This window comes from Megachile rotundata, chromosome 11, assembly GCF_050947335.1.
Source record: "Megachile rotundata isolate GNS110a chromosome 11, iyMegRotu1, whole genome shotgun sequence".
Taxonomy (NCBI): Eukaryota; Metazoa; Arthropoda; class Insecta; order Hymenoptera; family Megachilidae; genus Megachile; species Megachile rotundata.
The window spans coordinates 12,468,084-12,483,838 of record NC_134993.1 but is presented as its reverse complement, the minus strand read 5'-3'; the positions used below and the strand labels follow the sequence as shown (position 1 = coordinate 12,483,838).

General features: G+C 32.5%; 4 protein-coding genes across 11 annotated transcripts; 3 read left to right on the top strand and 1 right to left on the bottom strand.

The window, feature by feature from the left end:
- The first annotated feature begins 161 nt into the window (after positions 1 to 161).
- LOC100879547 (uncharacterized) lies at positions 162 to 3,516 on the top strand. 3 transcript variants are annotated; one of them, XM_076536776.1, is made up of 13 exons: positions 162 to 417; positions 495 to 615; positions 694 to 858; positions 925 to 1,018; positions 1,112 to 1,199; positions 1,272 to 1,391; positions 1,463 to 1,609; positions 1,684 to 2,093; positions 2,161 to 2,515; positions 2,575 to 2,692; positions 2,759 to 3,077; positions 3,144 to 3,285; positions 3,344 to 3,516. In XM_076536776.1, the coding sequence occupies exons 1-13, from the start codon at positions 280 to 282 to the stop codon at positions 3,455 to 3,457; spliced, it is 2,331 nt and encodes a 776-aa protein (XP_076392891.1). In that variant the 5' UTR covers positions 162 to 279; the 3' UTR covers positions 3,458 to 3,516. The 3 variants fall into 3 exon arrangements, with proteins under 3 accessions (XP_076392891.1, XP_012142122.1, XP_012142182.1); XM_012286732.2 differs by having other exon boundaries at positions 925 to 1,199; XM_012286792.2 differs by having other exon boundaries at positions 281 to 417; positions 499 to 615; positions 925 to 1,199.
- A 2,002-nt stretch (positions 3,517 to 5,518) lies between these two features.
- CkIIalpha (casein kinase II subunit alpha) lies at positions 5,519 to 11,173 on the top strand. 5 transcript variants are annotated; one of them, XM_012287306.2, is made up of 7 exons: positions 5,519 to 5,653; positions 5,734 to 5,845; positions 5,928 to 6,140; positions 6,577 to 6,771; positions 6,857 to 7,208; positions 7,318 to 7,411; positions 9,512 to 11,173. In XM_012287306.2, the coding sequence occupies exons 1-6, from the start codon at positions 5,559 to 5,561 to the stop codon at positions 7,401 to 7,403; spliced, it is 1,053 nt and encodes a 350-aa protein (XP_012142696.1). In that variant the 5' UTR covers positions 5,519 to 5,558; the 3' UTR covers positions 7,404 to 7,411; positions 9,512 to 11,173. The 5 variants fall into 5 exon arrangements, with proteins under 5 accessions (XP_012142696.1, XP_003699231.1, XP_076393300.1 ...); XM_003699183.3 differs by having other exon boundaries at positions 7,318 to 7,395; positions 8,570 to 9,515; XM_076537185.1 differs by lacking the exon at positions 9,512 to 11,173 and adding an exon at positions 8,613 to 8,874 and having other exon boundaries at positions 7,318 to 7,395.
- On the bottom strand, positions 7,436 to 15,654 carry Arp6 (Actin-related protein 6). Of its 2 annotated transcripts, XR_013039876.1 has the most exons (4): positions 15,178 to 15,654; positions 14,135 to 15,106; positions 13,845 to 14,061; positions 7,436 to 11,059 (listed from the first exon to the last, which is right to left on the bottom strand). XR_013039876.1 is itself a non-coding variant. In XM_003699181.3 (3 exons), the coding sequence occupies exons 1-3, from the start codon at positions 15,249 to 15,251 to the stop codon at positions 13,932 to 13,934; spliced, it is 1,176 nt and encodes a 391-aa protein (XP_003699229.1). In that variant the 5' UTR covers positions 15,252 to 15,319; the 3' UTR covers positions 13,831 to 13,931. The 2 variants fall into 2 exon arrangements, 1 of the variants encoding a protein (XP_003699229.1); XM_003699181.3 differs by lacking the exon at positions 7,436 to 11,059 and having other exon boundaries at positions 13,831 to 14,061; positions 15,178 to 15,319.
- Positions 10,961 to 14,163, top strand: Uba5 (Ubiquitin-like activating enzyme 5). The gene is made up of 8 exons (XM_003699182.3): positions 10,961 to 11,101; positions 11,207 to 11,474; positions 11,825 to 12,315; positions 12,420 to 12,555; positions 12,628 to 12,824; positions 12,885 to 13,071; positions 13,140 to 13,476; positions 13,566 to 14,163. The coding sequence occupies exons 3-8, from the start codon at positions 12,176 to 12,178 to the stop codon at positions 13,742 to 13,744; spliced, it is 1,176 nt and encodes a 391-aa protein (XP_003699230.1). The 5' UTR covers positions 10,961 to 11,101; positions 11,207 to 11,474; positions 11,825 to 12,175; the 3' UTR covers positions 13,745 to 14,163.
- Positions 15,655 to 15,755: the final 101 nt, after the last annotated feature.

Sequence of the window (15,755 nt, the reverse complement as noted above, 5' to 3'; positions counted from 1 at the left end):
TAGTTTACGTTAAATTTGAAATATAATCATGAACTACCAATTCCTTATATGCGGAATATTATTTAATTTGTATTTCTGATGTCGTTACGATCGTTCTGTTCTTTTTTTTGCGGAAATTAGAGACTCTATCTACTTCGTTTAGTTCGTGCGTGACATTTTGAACGGATATTCGCGCGCATTCGCGCGTTAACATATATGCAGGGAACAACAAAGACTAACCCATTTAAAACGAAATAGAGAGTTAGGTATGTGTCGGGTTTGTCTTAAATTTTTGTTAAAATGACAATCTCGGCTCTAGACAAAAATACAGTCAAGCTTATAAGGACTACACAAATTATAGTTTCGGTTTCTACTGCTGCAAAAGAGTTGATAGAAAATGCATTAGATGCTAATGCCAAAAATATTGAAGTCAACTTGGTATGTCATTATTTTGTTTACTTTGTGGAACATCACTTATGTTTAAATTATTTTAAGATTTCTATTTTAATTGTTAGATAGATAATGGATGTACCCTGATAGAAGTGAAAGATGACGGTTGTGGTATTTCTAAAGTGGATGCACCTTATATGGCTTTGCCGTCATACACGTCTAAAATTGTGACTTTCTCTGATTTGGGTAAAAAATAGTAAGATAGAAGCATGTGTAATAGTGTGTAATATGATCATTTAAGTGTAATATTAATGTTACTCATAGATTCGCTAGAATCTTATGGATTTCGGGGTGAAGCACTACATGCATTAAGCACTATATCAGATCTTACAATTATATCAAAAACTGAAGAGGATGAAGCGGCTGTTTCATATGATATTGATCACAATGGACAAATTAAAAAATCTGAACAATGTCATAGAGCAAGAGGTAGTGAATAAAATCTAAAAATTTTATTATGTTTTTATTTTATCTCTTTTCGTATCATTTTTGTAGGAACAACAGTACAAGTAAAACAGTTGTTTAAACAATTACCAGTAAGAAGACAAATAATCACTAATTCAAGGAAGGCAAATCAGGAGGTTAAAATGTTAGAATCATTAATTAAAAGTTATGGAATGTGTCAATTTGGCACACGAATAAGTTATAAAGTAGATAATGTAATTAAATTTGCAAAACCTAGTACAACTACTCTTGAAGAAGCAGTCGCTTATATTCTGGGTAGAAAAGTGACATCTAATATGAGTTGGATAAATATTGAAGATGCAGAGGTGATATAAATTGTTACATATTCTTTGATATGAGTAGATTCACATTTTAATCCTTTAAACTTTATTCTGCAGATTAATGGTAAATTAATGGTTCCTTCCAAAGAATCACAAAATATATCAGAAGTGTTTCAAAGCGGAGCACAATATATTTTTGTAAATAACAGGCCCATTAAGCACAGAGAATTAGAAAAGGTATGCTTCCAAATATTTTTGTGTTATTTAAATTGATCTTAGTTATAAGAATATTCAGAAATTATTTTCAGGTAGTAACTAAAACAATTTTGAAAGCATTAGAACAGGACTCGTCATCTAAGAAAAAACCAATATGTCTGTTGTACATTTTAATGAGTGCTGCAAATATTGATATTAATTTGGAGCCAAACAAGACTTGCGTTTTTTTCAAAGAGGAGGTAATTAAAGTTACAATAGAATCAATGATAATTCATATAAAGATTTCTGCATAATGTTGCGTGTGTGTGTACAGAACATAATTCTTAATACAGTACAAAAACATCTTGAAAATTTTTATGGAATTCAAACACAAGAGCAAGAAGAAACTGTTTGTAATCAATCGCTCAATGAATATCAAGATTACACCCCCAGAGAAAATATTCCTAATGTAGAAGATGAACAGCCTGCGTGTAAAATAAGAAGAGTACACAGAAGTGAAAATGTAGTAGATACTACTGAAAATGTACAATATTCCAAAGATAATGAGGAACCTTCAGTTTCTGAAAAAGAGCAGAATCATTCAGACAAAACTGATGACAGCTGTCAGAAAAATATAGAAAATTTCAATCTCGAGTTACCATCTTTAAATTTGAGTGATTCTGAATCAAATGATTCACAAAAATTCAAATTATTTTACAATGATAAAGATTCCTCGGATACAGCGTTAGTTCTTTAATTATTATGCAAATTTCCTAGGTATAATTTTGTTATAACACAGATCTTTTTACAGCTCTCAGATACCACACGTGGATTTGGGTCCAGATTTTTCAATGTGTTTAAATTCACCTAAAGCAGAAAATGAAGAGCAAAGTGCAAATATAGAAAGTGCTCATGAAAAGAATGAATCAGAAAAGAATACAGATGATAGTCCTCCATTTGAATTATCCCCAGGATTTGAAGCATCAAATCAAAAACCAAACGTAGATTTAGGACCAGATTTTCCAATGTGTATAAGCACACCTGAGAAAGAAAACGAAGGATCGAGTGCGAATGTTAAAAATTTATGCGAGAAGAAACAAAAGTCTGAGACAAAAAAATGTGGTACATTAAAAGAATGGAGCAAAGGACATATATCTGGTGTGAAGGTAAAATTTATTAAGAAATTTAATTGTAGAAATAAAATTAAATTAGTAAATGTTTGTAGGGAGGCACAGATGTACAGCCTTATAATTGTCCAGAATTAAATGAATCTTTGGATGCTATGAACAATAAAAATGTGTGTGGAGGTTTTCGTAAGTTTATGAAAACTGTTGGGCAACAAGGTATATCAGTTGATTATTATAAATTATCCATAAGACAGAGTCTGTATTCAGTGTCTTAATTTTTAGTTATGAAAGAAAACAAACACCGTAACTTAACAGCAGCACAAATTGCAAATGTAATAACCAATCTGTGGAAAGAATTGCCATCTGAAAAACGTGCATATTACAGAGATTTAGCACGCGAAGAGAAGACTGAACGCGAAACAAAAAAACGAGAAAAGGAAGAGAAACAAGTAGAAGAAATGAACAGAAACAGAAATAGGCTTTTAAAAGCATTAGAAAAAATGAGAAAGATGAATCCTGAGGATAACAAAAATTTACTAGTCAGAACTTTAGTACCATGGAATTTAGATTTAAAGAAAATTAGTGAAAGTTCTCTTGACAAGTAATTTACTTTATTATGCATTTATGAAATCGTTTATTTTTTTCTAACAATATAAACATTTTTCAGCTATACATGTAAAAATACTAATCACATTGTTGGACAATTGCGTTCGGGTTCATGGGTCGTTCATAAATCGTCACATATTTGGATCTTAAATGCTGCAACTCTGAAAAAAGAATTACACAAATCTGATATGAATGACACCCAGGTATGTCCAAAATATATAATGATATTTTACAGATCATTTATCTTTTTTTTATTTAAAGGAGACTGCTGAGGATATGGAGCAGCTTTTGAAGCAGTGGTTTTCAACAAAGGACGATTTATCTATATTGTACCCTATACATTCATTGCCAGAAAATACAAATATCAAAACATAAATCTTAGAATATTGTAATTAATTTATTATTAAATTTGAAATAAAAATGTTGACATATAATTAAGGTTTTCACATTAATTCAATTTAAAGGAAATTTTGTACATTCTTTGAAATTCAAATTTGATTTTATATAAGCTACTAACTTCAGTGTTATATAGAATATGTATGCTTATACGTTCAGTTAGTTGACGAAGAATAATTCTGATTGGTCAATATATCATGTATGTTTTCCTAAATTCCTCATTAGGTATATATATATATTTAATAACGTATAGTTATTAATATCTCGTAGTACTAATAAAAAATATGAATTTTCTATACAGCAAAAATTAACATTTTTTAATTAAAATTAAAAACTTTATTGTTAACTTCTACTATTATATTTGTGTACACAAAATTTGTGTACAATTTTTACTTGACGCATTTTTATGTTTCCGGTAGAAAGATTGTTGTTATATATACAGACTAATAGCCTAATGTAATATTGCAAAATTAATATTTAAATTTGATACATCTACGCGAGAGACGCGAGAGATTCGTGGTAATTATACAAAGACCTGTTTAATAAAATAAATGAAAATATAAGAAGTTTGATTATCGAGGGTTGAAGATTAATGTTTTAAGAAGACAAGACCGATAATAACCTTTCTTTTGAGAGACACTACTAACGTTTGTAGATTGAAGGTTTTCAATCTATACATTTGAAGTTTGTGCTGGGTTGTTGGTTGCCATCTTGGACCTCGCTCGTTTGAGAAGCCGGCCGCCCGCAAAAATCTTTGAGTTTCACGCGTTCGCGCGGCCTCACGTACCCCGGAAGCAGGTTGCGTGATTTCTCGACGAATTTATAGATCTGTTGCAATCAATCTAATCAAGATTCGGGTCCGGAATGTATTAGGTGAGTCGAAAATAAGTCATCGTTAATTTCCTGATTGCGATGGCGTGTGATTTATCTCGTACATGTGTGTTCGTGCTTTATGCTTGTACGTGTTTCTAATCCGTGTATCGATAGAAGATAAATTTTTCCCTCGATTTTTGCTCTTTAATGAAAATATTACATTTTTCCACGTGCAGATTGCATCTATATAGGTGTATGTTCCATTAGTCTTACTCGAAGTCGTACGTCTAAAATCTATTGGAACGTAGCGGTAATGCTCTAAAAACTTATAATCAATAGACATCTACAGAATATACTGTTCATTCGTTCTAATCAACGTGTTTTTACGTTTGTTGATTTTTTATTGTACGACCTATATTTTGCCCGTATTTTCTGGTTTATATCATGTAATGATTCTTATTGAAGTTGTTTTGATTCTTCTAACCATGTAACTGGTTCTTCTAATTGAATTCATTTGACTGTTAACAAATACCTTTGGTAAAATATGCAGTATGCAATCTATAAGCGAATTCATATATTTTGTCGTATATTTATCAGGACTTATGGAAATTCAACTTGCACTTGCTGCTTAACGAAGTACCCACGTTCTTTGTTTATTTTGGTATTTTCATTATACAGCCAGTATTGATTTTTACTCGATACAAATAATTCTATTCAGTGTAGTTAACATATTCCTAAATAGTAAGATTTGTATATGACTGATGTTCGTGCATCATTAATGTACCAAATATAGGGGTTGTATCACGAATGTGTGTTTTATTAAATTTGAAGTAAAGAATGTATAAAAATTGAGTGACAATTACATCTGTAATGCTTATACTTAAAATATTGTAATTAATTATAAACGCATTGTACTATTATAAATAAATATAAATGCGGTATTGAATTGTTTTAATGAATACCATATTGAATCTTGATGCGTGATTTAATTTGGATATAGAAACACAAGCTAATATTTATCAGACAGAACTAACATAAAATTATATACTTCAAAATTTTGTATATTTCCCTTGCCAATTTATGATATATTTACTGTTCCTTTTTTAACATAATTTTTTTTAACGACTTAGGTGTATGTTTAGTCTCGCGCATTCATAACTGGGTGAGTGGAGGAAATAAATTAACTATCTTTTATAATTATTCGATAGACCACAGTGAAAAAATAGCAATCGACAAAACAAATAGCAGTAGCGATATATCAGAGAAAATGGCACTACCCAGTAGAGCGCGAGTTTACACCGATGTAAATGCACGTAAACCTAGAGATTACTGGGACTATGAATCTTATGTTGTTGATTGGGGGTAAGTGTATCAATTTTATAAATATCTGTGCATTCATCCATTAGCTTAGCTTTCTTATTCATGATTGATTCCTTATATAGGCAACAAGATGATTATCAATTAGTAAGAAAATTAGGCAGAGGAAAATATAGTGAAGTGTTTGAAGCTATTAATATCACAAATAATGAAAAATGCGTTGTAAAAATTTTAAAGGTACAAAAATATAAGTTAGACTATAACAGATGAAATATATTTATTTAAAACTTTTAATTTTCATGTAATTTCCATTTTTTAGCCTGTAAAAAAGAAGAAAATAAAAAGGGAGATTAAAATCTTAGAAAATCTCAAAGGTGGGACCAACATAATTACTCTCCAAGCAGTTGTCAAAGATCCTGTGTCAAGGACACCAGCACTGATTTTTGAACATGTCAACAACACAGACTTCAAGCAATTATACCAGACGTTAACAGACTACGACATAAGATACTACCTCTACGAATTATTGAAAGTGCGTGTATTGTTAAGTGCAATGGAGTTCAAGTATGAGTTTAACGTGAACCTTCCAGATTACTATTCCGATAGGTGTATATTATAGGTTCAAGAAAGAGTTCGAAAATGATCTATTTGTACAAATTCTGCTTTTCTTATTACAAGTGGTATGATATTGACATTTTTGAAGGAACCGTATTTTATATGATTCATTTAAGTTAGCAAAATTGCTTTACCGTTGAACATGTTTTAACACTTTTGATCTCAATTTTTCTGTATTGTAATTTAGTATGTTTTCATTAGAGGAAAGAAATTGTTTAAATTTTCGGACTCATGCTTAGTATATTAAGTAAGTAACGTCGATAGCGTTCAACGTCTTTCGTATTTACTTTCGTGTAACGCGTGGAAAGATATCAACGATACGTAATATGCGATATTACTGTTTTTCTGTTCAGGCACTGGATTACTGTCATAGTATGGGAATAATGCACAGGGATGTCAAACCGCACAATGTGATGATAGATCATGAAAACCGAAAGCTGCGGTTAATCGATTGGGGTCTAGCAGAATTTTACCATCCCGGTCAAGAATATAACGTACGAGTAGCTTCGCGTTATTTCAAAGGTCCAGAATTACTCGTAGATTTTCAGGTTTGTAACCACACTGTCCACCGATATTCTTAATGAAATACTATCATTATTTTCCAGATAATATATAATTCCTTTTGTATCGCAGATGTATGATTATTCATTAGATATGTGGTCTCTTGGATGCATGCTTGCGAGTATGATATTCAGGAAAGAACCGTTCTTTCATGGACACGATAATTATGATCAACTAGTTAGAATTGCAAAAGTCCTTGGAACCGAGGAACTGTTTGAATACCTTGAAAAGTACCATATTGAATTGGATCCTCGTTTCAACGACATTTTAGGCCGACATTCACGTAAACGTTGGGAACGTTTCATGCATTCGGAAAATCAGCATTTGGTATCGCACGAAAGTCTTGACTTTCTTGACAAACTTCTGCGCTACGATCATTACGAGAGACTCACTGCACGCGAAGCTATGGAACATCCCTATTTTTGTGAGTACACCATGCACTTAACAAACCTAATTTACTAAACAAACCTAAGCATGCATTTTGTGATCGGTAGCAAGAAATGTTCATTGGCTGATTGTCTTTTTTTTTTTAGATCCAATAGCAAAAGAACAAGGTCGATTAAACATGGTATCATCGTCACCTACTCCCGTAACAGGTTCGTTGCCTGTAGGTGAGTAACGGCCCAGGTAATGTCATCACCTCAATTTCCAATTTATAATTATTTAATCATATCATTCACGTATCGTTGAATCGACCATGAGAACATCTTGAACTTTCATTCGCATCTCCGAATACGATGCGTGTTGAACATCCGCAAAGTTCATAATTGATTCAAATTCGCAATTTCTATTTTATGATATTTATAAAGAAAAAAAACGAAAAAAAAAAACGAGAGATTGCCGGAACAGGTCGTATTACGATGTACGAATACACGCAGTTCTATCGCATGATTATTGGATATCGTCCGGCATATACGATTTAGCTAATTCGCAATGGTAAGCGTTGCTCGCGTAAAGTGTTCGAACGTTGAACGTAAAGACACATTTATGTTAAAGAACCCTTAATGTTAAGTATCGGCACGCTTCCCATTGTGAGTTAGAAGCAAAAAAAATTACGGTACGCTTTACGCAAGGTCGTTCCAGACACCTTTGGTCAGCGCATTTTTACAAAAATGTAAACATCGGTATGGTTGATGAAGATTGAGGAGTATGGAACGACCGATGCGATTTATAGTCATATTATAACGGAAACGTACGAAATAATATCGGTCCTTAACATAAAGCGATCTTCTTTTTGCGACTAATGTATATTTAAATTTTTCACAGTACATGGTACTTTTAGATTTGAGAAATTTGAACAATTTATGTTACTTTTTAATAAGAAGATCGTTTGAGATGACTAGTAACTAGAGATGCGACTAAACAAATGTTTGATTTGAAATATTCAAACGATTCAAGTCTGTATGTCGTTTAGTGTCGATCAATCTAAAGCTAGAGTAAAATGTATAAAATTGCTATCTTTTCTTATATCGTCGCATCGAGAATTGGTTAACGACGCCTCGCCAGTTATGCGATGAATGCATTTCTTCTCGATACTAGGATGAAGTCGCACGCGCTGATAATAATACCTGAGAGAAAATGTTTGATTGCTCCTTGGATGAAAGTTGTATAAGCGTAATATTAGAAAAGAGTGTGATTAGGAATTATGTTATGTTGGTCCGTATTAAACGACAACTGGACTTGAATTGCTCGGACGTTTCAAAGCAGACATTTTTTTTCTTCTGTTTTTAGTCAGTATACATATTTATGAGAGGAGCGTGCGAAGAATCAAACATTTTCGTTTAGGTATCGATACTTGTTGGCGCGAGGGGCTTAATCCAAACCTTAGGCGTGACTGTGAGCAGCGTGCCGGTTCATGGAACAAACGGACTGAGAAATATGATGGGAGGAGTTGCAAATGGAGCTCAGAAAACTCTAAAGTATTCATCACGTCTTTTACATACGGTTTTCGACTATTGACTCGTTATGTACTAACGGCTGATCTTTTCATTCCACCTGAACTTGCGAAATCAAGAAGAAAAGTACTACTTCGTATGACGGTGGACCATTCTTTATGTAAATGGCGATTATATTCTGACATGGTATATAAAGTTCTACATTTTAGACATTCCTTGTTCTTTAATTCGGGAATCACTTGAAAGGACTTATTTTTGTTCTTTTAACGGAAGCAATCTACTGTGTATGATTCAAGTCAAATGGCTATAGACAGAAAATATTACTTATGTGTTCGTTGACTGTAGTATAACTGCGAATGGTTTAGAAACGAAGTTGTAGAATGGCAAAATAATCTATCGAATCAGAGTACGTGCTCCGTCCATATTGGCCGGTGTGCGTGTGCCATTAATATTTGTATGTTGCCTTTTTTCCATCTTGTGATTTATGATTTACCGTGTTTCTGCTACCGATGCCATGGGCACGGGAAATTCGTAAACGCATAAAGATACGATTAGATCATGTTATGTCACTCGGAAGATCGTCCGTTAATATACAAGACATCGTGAAGACGATGCAAAGCAAACTCACGTGTATTTACATACACACACACACGTATACAAACATAACACGTATACAACATATACATACATACATACATACACATATACACACACAGCACGTGCTCACACTTATACATGTACCTTTAGGCCGCTCGGTTTAGTACTTTTAACGATGATAAAAATGTTCGTTTATATCTGATACAATGATAGTTGAATAAAATGTTTGTTATAGCCAAGTACTCTTTGTGCTCTGTGAATACCTATGTATCCAGTAACAGATACCAACGCGTTGGTAAATTGAGAATGTGATTTCGAAGACCGCGACATTTCAAGCCCCCCTTGTTATCACGCTGGTCTCTCGATGTAACCTCGGACCGTAGCGATTCTACGTCGAATGGAGAATTCACAGGCACCTTAAAAACACTTGGCGTCAGCAAAAGCCTACACACGAACGATACACGCGCCGATAACGAATGAAACATTTGTATTGCTGTACATTTGTACGCTTGATGCGCTGATCAAAACACTTAATGTCGATAACATTAAATCAATCAAGTTATTTCGTATACAGCATTACCAATGTGTTTCTTATAAATTGAACAAGTAATTATTTATATACAAACATAAACCAATTTATTGTGTACATTTGAAAAGTTCACCGCTAGCAGAGGAGAGAGAAAAAAAGGGAGGGGAGAAAGAAACGACAACGTACTTTCGAAGAATGTATAGGAATATAGCACACTCCACTTGTATACCATGTCCTTTCGTATTATTTCGAAAGAATTTGTCAGTTCCTATACGTATAAATTGCGCATAAAGTACGGTCAATTCGATATATATAAATATATATATATATATATGTATGATATATATACGTATGCGTGTGTATACGTACATACATGGAGGCGCCATACGCACACATACGTGTATATGTATATAACAAACACGTATATACGCTAGCGTATTACAAATGCGTACCCTACCAAGCGGAGTGTGAATTTAAATTTGACGAGCATTATGTGCCCTCGAATATTATCGGCTAAGTAGTAATGTTCGCTTTTTATTCTGATCACTGCGCCGTTTTTGCCTTATTCTCATGTATTTTAAGATTTCATATGTATATATGTATATTTTATTTTTCAATAATGCATAAAAATATATATATACATATATATGTATATATACATATACATATATATATACATATACGTGTACGCAGATAAGTGAAAAAGTGAGAAGGGTACATAGACGTGCGAAGTGAATAAACTGCGCTATAGATGTTAAACATGTAAAAAAAAATATGGAATACTCTGTGTACGAGTAAACTATAAATACGTTTTATTTATTATGCTTATAATTGTCGTATTAATAGTACACGACAAGTATCTGATTTCGAGTCAAGTTTATGTGGCAAGAACGGCGCACATGTAATTGTTTATCCAAGTTTGATAACCCTCCCTGTTCATGCGTTAAGTTTACGATAATCTAGTTTAGTTTTATAGAAGAAAAATTATTGAATAATTGCTATTTAAATCTACGAATGAACTTAAACGGAAAGAAGAAGATTAAGATAACGAATTGTCACTAATATAATTAATATATTACGCTGGATTTTAACTTCGGTATTTTAACTTGCAACGTCATGAGTTTCTTACTACGTACATTGAAAGCAAAATGTGATGTCGAACGAAAATCACTGGAAACGCCGTTCTACCCTCGATCGTTCATTTATAGGCCAGTCTTAAATTTTCTTCTCATTACCTTCGAGAACGGCCGTGTCCTGAAAGAAGAAAGTGCACTGAATGTTTCATCGTACACAAATGTATATTCGAATTTTATATACTTTCATTATAATGCCAAAGCGATAAAGTAAAATAATTTACAGATTTTTCAACTTTCTCTTGTTTTTCCGTTCTATTACTGACAGATTCTTCGTTTCTTTAAATAAATGCGGGATAGCGTGAAACAAAGTATTTTCACGTGGTTGAGGTATGACAATAAAATTAGCCAAAGTGCACGAAAATGCTTTGACCTGTCATCGATCGTTGAAGCATAAAAAAAATAACCCGTTTTTATATTATGCAATTTGTTTCTGATGTTTTTGCAATGTTCACTCTGGGAATTAGCGATACAATGGCAAAAATAAATTAATGATAAAAACGTTCACGGATTTGTTTTGTGCGGACGAGACATTTGTGCGTACTATATAATGTAACAATAATATGTATAATTTACAACAACAAAAAAAAACGTTGTAACGACACTAAAATACCAGTGCTGTATAGAATTACTTAAAAAAAGAAGAAAATACAATTTCGTTTGTATTAAAAAAACAATAACGTTACGGTTATTTTGTTCTTTTAACACCTTCGATTGTCTTTTTTTTCTTTTTCATTTCTTTGTTATACCTAAGAATTTAAATATTCTTATTTTTAGATCATACACTTATTATACACGTACTTTTTTTCTTTAGTAAACATAAGCATTGTTATTTTAACAGTTTATTTTGTACTGCGTTAAAACAATGTAACATTATGTGTTTTAGGAAAGACAATATACCTAAACTTATTGTTTTGTAACTAAACATGTAATGTATACGGTATTTTATATAAATTAGTCAGAAAAAAATAGGTTATGTTTGTAACGATTGAATTAACGTTAAAAACTCTTCAATATTCGTACATATATGTTAAATAAAACAATCATAAGGATAGTTACTAAATTAATTATTCATAGTGAATGTTATAAAAGTATTTTTGTTCGTTTTAAAAGTCCTTTCTTTTCTAATATACATAACCATTCTTTTCGCTGGCTATAAAGTGCTCGCGCGTGATAGTCGTGTCACTGCCGTACGTATTTGCTTTGTATTTCTGGCAAAAGTGCTTTATTTTCGATAATGGATGAAAAAGAGAAATTGCAACAACGAATTAAGGAGTTAGAAACAAAATTACAAGAAGAGCAGAATAAAAATATGTTAATAACAAGAGAAAAGATAGAACATATGTCAAGTGAAGTAGTTGACTCAAATCCTTATAGGTAATTTCATTTTTTTGTTGCTGTAGTACATATTTTATCTCATTTGTTTTTAAACTAAAAATGTAAAACAAAATATTAATGACAAAATTCTATTCATTGCTCAGTCGGTTGATGGCATTAAAACGTATGGGTATAGTAAACAATTATGAAAGAATAAGAGAGTTTACGATTGCAATAGTTGGAGTAGGTGGAGTTGGTAGCGTTACTGCAGAAATGTTGACAAGATGTGGAATTGGAAAGGTAGCAATTTTATAGTCAATTGACTATTACAAGCTTTTCAATTATGTAAATAATAAATAATTTGAATTTCAGTTAGTTCTTTTTGACTATGATAAAGTAGAAATGGCAAACATGAACAGACTTTTCTTTCAACCGCACCAAGCTGGTCAGAGCAAAGTGGAAGCAGCAGCAAAAACGTTGCAATATATTAATCCTGATGTAGATATTGAAACTCATAATTATAACATTACCACAGTGGATCACTTTGAAGATTTTATGAATACGTTGAGGTACAAGATGATTTCTACCGAATTAGGCAAGGCACTATAGAAATTAAATTTAAATTTTAGCACATCAAGTTTGAGTAAAGGACCAGTGGAGTTGGTACTAAGTTGTGTAGATAATTTTGAAGCAAGGATGGCAATTAATACTGCCTGTAATGAACTCAATCAGAAATGGTTTGAAAGTGGAGTTTCAGAAAATGCTGTTTCTGGTCACATTCAATTTATTATTCCCGGGGAAACGGCTTGCTTTGCGGTGAATAAAAGTCAATACGTAAATGTAACATCACTGGAGATTTGATTAAGAATACATTTTATTTTTAGTGTGCCCCTCCATTAGTGGTGGCAGAAAATATAGATGAAAAAACTTTGAAACGCGATGGCGTATGCGCAGCATCTTTACCTACAACTATGGGAATCGTGGCTGGGTTTTTAGTTCAGAATACATTGAAATACCTTTTAAATTTTGGAGAGGTGTCCTATTATTTAGGTTACAACGCGATGCAAGATTTCTTTCCTAAAATGACATTGAGACCAAATCCAAATTGTGATGATAGATACTGTAGAGAACGTCAGCAGGAGTATGCATTAAAACCAAAACAGGAACAAAGGGAGGAACAAATAGTTGAAGATAAGCCCCTGCATGAAGATAATGAATGGGGTAGGTTAATGTTATATAGGAGCAAAAAGGATCAGAATACGATTACCTTATAGCAATTAAATTTCTAAACTGATCATATTTTACTGTAGGAATTTCTCTCGTCGATGAACAAGATCAACAGGCAGATGAAAATGAGCGCTCATTGTCGTTAGGTGTAAAAGAAGCGTATAGCATACCGTCACGTTCGACTGATTCGCAAGTCGATCAAATTCCGCTTGAATCTGATGCTAGTCTAGAAGAATTAATGGCACAAATGAAGTCTATTTAAATTCTGCTTCTTTGCGATTATTTTATCAGTATATGCATTCCATTCGCGGCCTTTATACAGTTTTCAATTGTAATTTATAAGTAACATTTCTGATCATTACCTTTTGTATTTATTAAGTTTATCTGAGAAACAAAAATTTATTTACGTGCAATATGATTTTGTGTAATAAAAACAAATTTTTATGAAACTAAACGTCGAAACGTTCGAAGCACAGATTTTGACCCTCTTCTTCGTAATCCTCTCTAGTTACTAAAAGACTCGAAAATATTGGATCTTTCGATAACGTTTTACCACCATGCCATGCATACGTGATCGGGCTGAAAACGACGTAACGATAAATCATGTGTATAAAAAAATATGTAACTAATTACGAATTTGAAATTTTGTTACTTTTCAGGTAAATAAACGTTTATCGCGTATTCTGCGGGTGCTAAACTTCTAACTTCCTTATAAATTCTTTCCTGAAATCCAGGAAACTTCGCATTACCCCCAGTAAGAATAATATTACATAAAAGATGTGGCCATGTCTCTTCGTCACATGCTTTCAAACAGTCCATGATAGCTTCTGGAATACCCATTTGTCGGATACCAACATCTGATGGAAAAAATAAAATTTCGGGTATAGCAAATCTTTCATTACTTAAACGTAAAGTTTGTTGCTCGTTTGGAGGTTCTGGATTTTTAAGATAACCACGTCTTAATGTCGTGTAATCTGGTAGAACGTAATCTTTAGTTATGGGATTGTTTTCTAGTTTACTTTTGGCAACTTCCATGTCTTTGAAAAATTCTTGAGATACAAAACACGAATCCTCCTTTGCTTGATTTATTACATAAGTTTCATCCATAACATGAAGTTGTCTATAGGATATTATTTCTTTAAGATGGTTCGTAAGTAGCTTTCCACCCACATCAATGCGTCTGATACCTTCTTTAACTTTAGTATCATTTATATAAGGCACTATGTGGGTAAAGCTATAACCACTATCAACTACTATACAACATTTTGTGTTAGGATTTTCTGTTTTATACTGATAGCAAGACAGAGTAGAAGCATTGATCCTTAAAAGACTTTGACATTCATATTCCTCAAAAAATATTTCCGTCATAGCTTCTTGAACTGTTGGAAAATTAAACAAGGGTTCAGTCACAACCACAGAAAGTTGATTTAAATTCACCGGGCAACATTCTTTTGAGAATATATAATCCCAAACAGTTTTCTGAACGTCCCAATTGACAAGATATCCCTTTTGAAACGGTAAAATATAAAACAGCCCCGATGCGTCTCGACACTCTTCAATTTGGTTCCCCACGAACGGCCTGCGTCGTTCACTTTTCGCTTTCATTATACAATTAGGGACTAGTCTAGAAATAAAAATGGTAAGATTTGTGTCATCTTTCTTTCATATTAGCTTTAATTTTTCGTTGAAACTTACTTAGGGCTATCGGAAGCTAACCCAACTTTTGCGGTGTAAGCACCATTGTCAAGAACAAAGGTGGAACTACTCATTTTAAAGTAACGACTTAATTATTATAGAAAGTTCTGTTTCTATTCTGCTTTGTATGTTATAAAAGTTCCATGGAATGTATTTTAACACATCAATAAACAAATCCCGCTTGCTTAGTTTAGACCGCGTTCATTTTCAAATTGTTACTGTTCCGGTTGCTACCTCAGCATGCAAGAAGTACATACTTTTAAAACCAAGTGGTTTATTCCGTAATATTTATTATAAATATTATAAAATTCATATTTTTACTCTCTAAAGACATTACTTCTAATGAAGAATAATTTGTGAACATCAGAGAATGTTTTATTTTTTGAAAAATCGAAAATTTTTCAATAGTTCCACGCTCCATCGCTAGATAGCACTTCTTGTCAGCGCGCGTAAAAATTCAAATTGAAAAAACATGAGAAAAAAATGTGAATTTAAATAATTAACAATCATTAATTTTTTGAATATATGGTACACTACATATGTACTATATGAATATTTAAGGTCTCATAAAATGTAAA